Here is an 8,467-nt window from a genome sequence, read left to right on the forward strand (position 1 = left end):
TCTTTTGAACGCACGATGGCAAACACGCAAGCGTCTCACGATTGGTTGTGCATATTTTTACAATTGGAATCACTCAACCAAAAAGAGTCGAGAGAGAGAGAGAGAGAGAGCAGAAAAAAGTACACCCGATAGCAACCACTTTTAACCAAAATGTAATTTACTAACTAGTGCTCGCTGTAAATGAAATGAATGTAGAAAAATAAAAAAAAAGAAATATATGTATAATATGGAAAAAAGCAACCACTGCTTGATCCACCACGGTGCATGTGTTCGGTTTTTGGTGCGTAACGAAAAAATTCGTATTGGAATATTTTGCCGCTTCGGCAGCTGCCTATTTAATGGCCATTGTTACTAATGCTATTGCTCGTTCGCTGTACACAACGCACACACACACACTCAATAGCAACGGAACGAAAGCAAGGAATCGAGGCACGAGCCGAGTCGTGTATGCTCTATTGCTGCGCTGCAATGTTTACATCGTGAATAGGGATAGCATTCACATGCATTGACGCCAAGCCGGTTTTTCAGATAGCTGAGTGTGTTTTAACATGTTAATTTTTTTTCGGTTCCAATATGAATCACTCTGGACGAACGTCGCCGTCGTTCATGTATGAATATGAGACCGAACACCCTGCTCTTCTCATCTACACGTGAATGTGTGTGCAACTCCTAATTTATGCGTTTCTTCAATTTTGAGGGGGTAGCCAAAAAGAAGAGTATACAACATAAACGTGAACTTGCATACACTCACACTGTTACACACTCGTTACTCATACAGTCTCAACACATATTCGGCCTTTTCTACTTCGATTCCACGTTTATAGTTCTTGTTTATTTTAAGTAAATAAAAATGTTTGAAATGCGAATACATACCCCAATGAGTTTCATACTGTACGCTCGATGCGTGTGCTCTCTCTCTTTCTCTCTCTCTCTCTCTCTTTCCATCTCGTACAAGTGTTGGTTCGGCCAAAGAACAAGAGAACAATCAAAACCATTTCGAAAATAACAGTTATCGGAGTGAATTTGATGCAGGACGAGCCAGTGTGTAAAGCATCGAAACGGTAAACGAGCGAAATGAACGGGAAAAATAAGGGAACATAGAAAATAGAGAGAGAGGAATAATACGAAACAAAATAATAATAATAAAAAAGCAGCAGCAGCAGCAGCGGCGGCAACAGAAACAACCCCATACACAACACACATTTCAAAGCGCGCGTTACATTAAATAGTGGTGGATGAAAAATATAATAGTTATAGACGAGAGAGAGAACGCAGATCGGTTTCTATGTGTATGCACATACAATACACACCATACACACAGTGGAATCGGGAATAAAAAGAGGGTGATGAAAGTGCATAAATATGAGAAACGTATCGATTGTATTGTCATTTTTGTTGTGGCCGTCGTTCAATTCACATACGCACATCGAAACAACAAAAATTCAATTTCATTTCGTTTGAAATTTCATTTCATTTGATTTTGCTCGGCCGTTAATTGCGAATACAACATAAATAAAACAACAGAATTTTAGTTTGGTTATTTGAATTGTGTGCGATTTTTTTGGTTTTTGAAATAAAAAAAAAGTGTGTAGAGTGAATTAAAAAAAAATTAATAATTTGATAAGCGTCAATCGAAACGCCATCGGAAATCATTTAAAATTGACAATAATAAACAAAAGTTGAGACAAGCGAAGCAGAGAGAGAGAGAGAGAAGGGAAACAACAGATTGATAGCGCTAGCGAATGGGAAAATAAGCGGTGACAAGTTGGAGGAATAAAATTCATGTCATTTCAATGGCCACATCAAAATCATATCGTTCGATGCCTTCAAGCAATATCAGTAAGTTTGCCAGCGACAATTCTGGTCTGCTGACGACGGTCGCCGATCTACCATACAATTTCAAATTGCAATATGTGAGCGTTGAAACGCCACTGGATTTATCGCTAAAGAGCGTACTTGGCCAAATAACACCACCACATTCACCGCAACGGTCGCCATTAAAAAAGCGACCATATCATCATGTTATCGAAACGGATGTCGTTGATGAAGATGATAAAAAGACCACTACGATTAAGAATGATCCTGGCAGTGACGTTGAGCCATCGCCGCCGCCAGCAAAGCTTGTCAAAAAAGAAGTTACACCGAATGGAAAACAAATCAAAGTGACTGCCATGCCAAAAACCCATAAGTCGGTGTCGACAAATAAAGCGGCTACAGCGGCAGCAGCAGCAACGGCACCGGTGGCTGCAAACAATGTAAAAGAGCATAAGCGTGTTAAGGCTGTGCGCAAATTGAAGTTCGATGAGAAAAAATCGTCGCCCGTATCGGGCACCATAATCCGTGCGCTTGACGAAATCGACAGCAATATTCCAATGGAATCGGGCGACATTGATCCACAATTCAATATTGTTGAAGTGACCGAAGAGGCAAAAGCCGAAATTGCCGCTATACCAAATGTGATTGGCGCTTATTTGTGTAAATTGTGTCAAATCGAGTTCGACGACGCATTCTGTTTGGCAAGACATCGTTGCTCATGCATTGTTCTATTGGAGTATCGTTGTCCCGAGTGTGGTAAACGCTTCAATTGTCCGGCCAATTTGGCATCACATCGTCGATGGCACAAACCAAAAGATGAAGTTATGAAAAAAGCCAACGAATCAAATGGATCAGGTGATGGTGGCGGTGACGAGAATGCCGTGCAGTATCCGTGTAATTTGTGTGGAAAGTTTTTCAAGCGTCAAGCCTATTTGCGAAAGCATTTAGTGACGCACAATAAACCAAACAGTAAAACAAATAAACGAACCGTTCTGTCGGCCAGTGATTCAAACGACGATGGTGTTAGCAATGGTGGTGGTGGTAGTGGTGTTGATGGTGGCAAAAGCATCAATGCCAATGGCAATACCAGTGCTACGAAAAATGCACGAACCAACGGTAACAATCACGCAACAAACAACAGCAACAGCAACAGCAACAGCAACAGCAATAGTGGCCACCGAACCAAAAGTGTTTGCAGCGATGACTCAGTATCGTCGTCACAGGATTCGATTGCATCGAGCGTACGCTTTACATTCAATGTTAATTCGTCGAATGATGTGAATAATGCCAACGAAACAAGAAACTATGACGACGTTCAGCCATCCAGTTCACCCACACATTTTCGACTGTTTAAAAGTGACATTTTTACGGAAGAGGAAAATATTGCTGCGGCCGCTCTGGCTCACCTGAGACACGCCAAAGATTCCGTCATACGACACACCACCGCATTATCAACGTAGGACCAAAATGGGAATCAAGCGGATTTTTGCCGATTTGATTCATCTGTGCGACACCACCGTGGACGACGACGACGACAACAACTACAACGACGGGCCGCCCATTCCTCCTGCTGCCACTCGCAACAGTATCAACTCATTTTGTGTGTACATATACGAGCAAAAACAGAGAATATACTAATTTATTGATTCGATTTAGGATTTTATGACAAACACTTTAAGTAGAAACAGTAACAAGGAATTATCAAGCGATTTCGATGTTCGACATCGACGTCGACACGTCAACGTTCGTCGATTTGTTCGTGGAATCGCCTCAATATGTTAGTAAATGTCAATTATAGCTAAGCTTTTCTACCCATTCCATGGAAATGATTTTCTTTTATATTTATTTATTTATTGTACGCACACCTTATTTTCTTTTTTCGGCGTCTATTTTCATTCCAAATGAAATCTCTTTTGCAATTGTTTTCATCTATACAGACACAGAGAGAGAGAGTGAGAGAGAGAGAGAGAGAGAGAGAGAAAGGACAATATATTTTTTTTATTTGATTTTTTTTTATTTGTCTTTATTTTGATGCTTTTTTTCGTCATATTATTTTATTTTTATTTTAAAAAGAATTTTATATGATTATCCACGACGTTTCGTCTCGAAACAACGATGGAATAACATACACGGATGAGTATCATCTAGTCAGAGTGTTTTCGAATTGAACGCAATTCGAAAACGATATATTTTATACTACATATAGGATATGTAACTTAATTTTAACGAAGAAGAAAACGAAGAACGAAAGGAGAAAACGAGAAAAAAGATGAAAATGCGCTTTCCGAGCTCAAAAATAATTGTTTCCCATTCATTCGTTGCGTCGATCGAGTTTCGTTCGACGATTGATATGACAAATAAGTAAGAAACCGATCGATTTTAAAAATTGTCGTCTGAAGCTTTTAGATGAAATCAAGTAGAAAAGAGAACTTAAGGAATATTTTTCTACATACACATACACATACACACATACATTCAAAGATATCAAGAGCTTAGTTTTAATGGAATAGCGTTAGCGACGACCGACAGCGATGTCGTGTCTCACTCTCTATTTGACGCTGGAAAATTTAGTATTTTAAATGTTCTTTTATTTTCATATAAATAAATATAAGAGAAACAAAGTGTGTACACTTAAATGGCGCACATTTTTCTTTCGTTGTGCAATCCCGTCGCTTTCTTCATATGTGTCATAATGATCTCGCCCAATTTTTCGAATCGATTGTGAAAACACTGCAAGTTTTTTTCGCATCCGACGGAGAGAGAGTGAGAGACAGAGATTAGATTAATTGAATTAGATAATGGATTTTTAATTTATTTTTAGACACTTAAGTTGTAATTCTCAAATGCCGATATGATTGCCATGGCCAAACATATCGCACCACACAGCTAATACCAAAAAAAAAAAACAAGTAAAGCCGATGAAACGAAAAAAGCGTAATAATAAACCGTAGAATCGTGTGCGGCTACTACAAAGTAATTAGCCCGTAGGAATTTGAAATAAGCCGTAGATAAGTGCGTGTGCATTCGTTCATTCAGAAAATCATGTTACAGAACCAAAATGATGCATTGGACTATTAAACGTGACTCTTGATGATAACACACACGTGCTAATTGTCTAGCTACAGATTTTCTTCTGTTTTTTTTTTCTCTATCCAATTTTCCAATCTATTTTATTATTAATTCGTTGCATTTCTCTTACGTTAAGATGTATATATAGCTCATATCACACCAGGAAATGTTCCCTGCGCGCGCCGTGCACATCCACAGCGAGAGCGCCGTTAATTTTCAAATATCAAAATGCATAACATAAAAATTTAATCGCTTTACATATCTATGATGTGTGCGTGTGTATTTTTGTTTGTTCGTTGTTTGCATAAGGCCACTAATGCGCTACACAGTTGCAATTTTCCACGTTAAAGAATTTCCATTCTTGCATCCTGAAATATATATATATACATTCGAGAGACGTACACTCACACATTCCCTTCCGTTCGAGTTCGCATACACTTCGATCCATTGCGAAAGCAACCGAAGAGAACATGAAGAAAATAACATATCACATTTGACATTCAATATCTTATGAAAATACAATGAGCGAATTTGAATTATTTTTATCACAGATTCAATATTCGTCTCGTTGACAGGCCAAAAATGTATTTTGCGTAGCAAACGACACCGAACATATTATAGCATTTAGATTTCATTTTTCTCTTTCTCGTCCTTACCTACTACGAATGGACTTACATATACATATATTTTTAGAAAGTAAGAAACAGAAGCATTTCAAATTCGAAAATAAGAAAATAAATGCATGGAAATTTTCAATTGAACAGAAAGAATGAAAGAAGAAAAAAAAACGTACCGAAGAAAAGCATTGAAGAGGAAAATAAATACACATATTTTGTAATTTGAAATAGTTTCGTTTCGTCAAACGCAACAAAGAATACACAATAATAAAAAAAAAAGAAGAGAGAACTAAAAAGAAAATACATGGATTTGCCTTGAGACCAACTCACTGCCTTCGATAAATACAAAATGAGAGAATAATCATGAAGAAAGAAACATATATATATATATTTATTACAAAATCCAGGAGAATAACGTGCATTGTCGCAATAACATATACAAAATATTTCTACAAAATATATACGCATATATTTTTTGCGTAAAATATACAGAGGACCATCAGTTGCCTGTCTCTATATTAAATCCGAAAACAATGATAACACAAACCGTAGAAATGAATTCAACTAGACAAAGAATGGCGCACAACATTTGGTTTCATTTCACCGACTCGATGTCAGACGCATGATGAAGTAAATTTTATGAATATTTTAGATGTTTAGATAATAAATAGAAAAATATAAACAACAACAAAAAAAAACATTCTTGTGATAAATGATAATAAATGTTAGGACACAAATGATTTTAACTCAAAATACCACAAATACGACAATCACTTTGGTTCATGTTCATTCGCAGTGGCTTTGCGGTGGTGTGTTCCGTTCAAATAAAATTTTTTTTTCTCATATATTCGGAATTCAAGTCTGAATGAACGAACAAAGAAGATATTGAAAGGCATTAGGAGTGAAGAAACGGAAAATTCCAAATTTGCTCATCAAATCCATGTATGTAACCTCAGGTAATAGGAAAAGGATACTTTGAACGAACTCAAGAACAACAAAGCAATCCATTGGAGCTACATTTAAGTCAAAGTAAATCATTAAACATTGACAAACATGAAGCTATAACGCAACTTAAATAGACTGATAAGATCAAAGTTTTGTGGGTGCTTTTAATTTTCGAGCAAAATCTATTTTGCCATTAGCAATAAATTGTCACGGGGGAAATGTATGCAAATTGAAATTGGGCTTATTTCCCGCATTTGCTGTAAGTCAACTCCATCGTCCTAATGAAATTTAAATGAAATTTTAATAACAAAGTTTTAAGTTTGAAAGAGAAAGAAAAAAAACACCCGAAGAATAGGGATGACAAAATTGAAGACAAGGCACTTCGTTTCCACATAAGCCACACTAGTGAACATGAATATTCGATAGATTTGTTGAAATCAAACGAACAACCAATTTTTTTTTCCTTCAAATAACGGAGTTTAAAGACATGGAATTGTGTGTTGGAATTAATACAAAACGTTACATTTTAAGACATACTTGTAAAGCGCAACCCACAAACAATCGAATCGACATATAATAGTTATTTGCGATTTACACATTTTGTATTTTTCTACATTCTTTTTGATAAATGACAAAAAAAAAAACGTACAAAAAATCAATAATCAACCCGTTGTTTAATTTCATTTTGATTGTATGTTGATAGGTGTGTATTATTGAACGGCTTGTCGGATTTGATTCTGTCCGGATGGCGATGTGAATTGTGTTGATTTGAAAAATGTTGCGTACGCATCGCTGCGATGATGAGGATGTGATTTAAAATTGTATGCATACAATTGCGTAAATTTGAGCAAAAGAAATTTAGAAATGAAAAATGACGGTAATTAAACTTTTCGCGAAGGGAAAAACTTGAAACAAAATGCACTTGGTATGGTGTGAAAAGAATTACAAGTTTTTAGCGAGAAGCACATGACTGCCAGAGCGGCATTTGAACGGCAACGGTGACGGTGGTAGTAGCAACAACAGCAGCAGCAGCGGCGTGTCGATGATAAAAGCCCGTCTGTTCACGGCTTGTCGAGTGCGGTAGCGGCAAAATCGAAGTTTTGAACCAATGGGTTTGTAGGTGCACTGTAGAGCGTGTCGACACACAGTTTTGCATACCGATAGGCGTTTTTTTTTGTTTTGGATCGTGAACTTTCTCTCACTCTCTTTTTCGCCTTCTCTCTCTCTCTCTGCACCTCCAATCGTTGCCGTTCCGTTGGAATTTCAAGTCCTTTTGCTCTATTTTAAACTCATTAGCTACACCATAATTAACTTTTGCACTAACTGTATGGGTATGTGTAGTTCGTTTGGAACGCCGGGGAAAAAGTGAACCGAAGCGCGAAAATCCTACCGGCTTCAGAATATGAGCAATTTTATTTTCACGATTGGTTATGGAAAGCAAATGCAAGCAGCAACAAAAACCAAATGGATGAAGAAGAAAAATAGAGCGAGAAAGAGACAGAGAATCTCGTTCCCCATAGAGAGAAGAAAATTTCATTAGCCTCTTTCTTACGGGTGAAATTCTGGGTAAAACTTGCGCGTCCGTGTGTTGATACACACGACTTTTGTGAAAAAGAAGAAAAAAAAACGGAATGCTGTATGCAATGCTGAAATAACATGCACTGAACGCACTGAATGGCTCTTTCTCATTTATCGCATATGAGAGAGTACACCGAGAATGAAGAGGAAAAAAACACGAAATGTGTGTGCATGTGTCTATATGTGTATGCGTCAGCAAAAGAGTGTGTTGTCAGGTGAATTGAATTTAAATTAGATTTGAGAGAAGCAAGTAGATACGACGAGCAAAAGACATGTACGCAATATTAAATTATAGAAAAATTTTCATGTAACACATTTTTGTTGTTGTTTCATATACACATTTTTGTTTCCTTCAACTCATCGCATCCGTGGAGATGGGGCGAGAGTGAGCAGAGAGAGAGAGAGAGAGAGAGAGAGAGAGAGAGAGAGAGAGAGAGAGAGAG

At 37.3% G+C, this 8,467-nt stretch overlaps 1 protein-coding gene across 1 annotated transcript; it reads left to right on the plus strand.

Moving 5' to 3' along the window:
- Positions 1-1,417: 1,417 nt before the first annotated feature.
- Positions 1,418-7,012, plus strand: LOC129576477 (uncharacterized). Its single transcript, XM_055461668.1, has one exon. It carries the CDS (start codon positions 1,794-1,796, stop codon positions 3,273-3,275), a length of 1,482 nt encoding a protein of 493 aa, XP_055317643.1. The 5' UTR covers positions 1,418-1,793; the 3' UTR covers positions 3,276-7,012.
- Positions 7,013-8,467: the final 1,455 nt, after the last annotated feature.

The sequence above is a fragment of the Sitodiplosis mosellana genome, unplaced genomic scaffold (assembly GCF_009176505.1).
Source record: "Sitodiplosis mosellana isolate CC-2019 unplaced genomic scaffold, AAFC_SMos_1.0 Smas_scaffold_6191, whole genome shotgun sequence".
Lineage (NCBI taxonomy): Eukaryota > Metazoa > Arthropoda > Insecta > Diptera > Cecidomyiidae > Sitodiplosis > Sitodiplosis mosellana.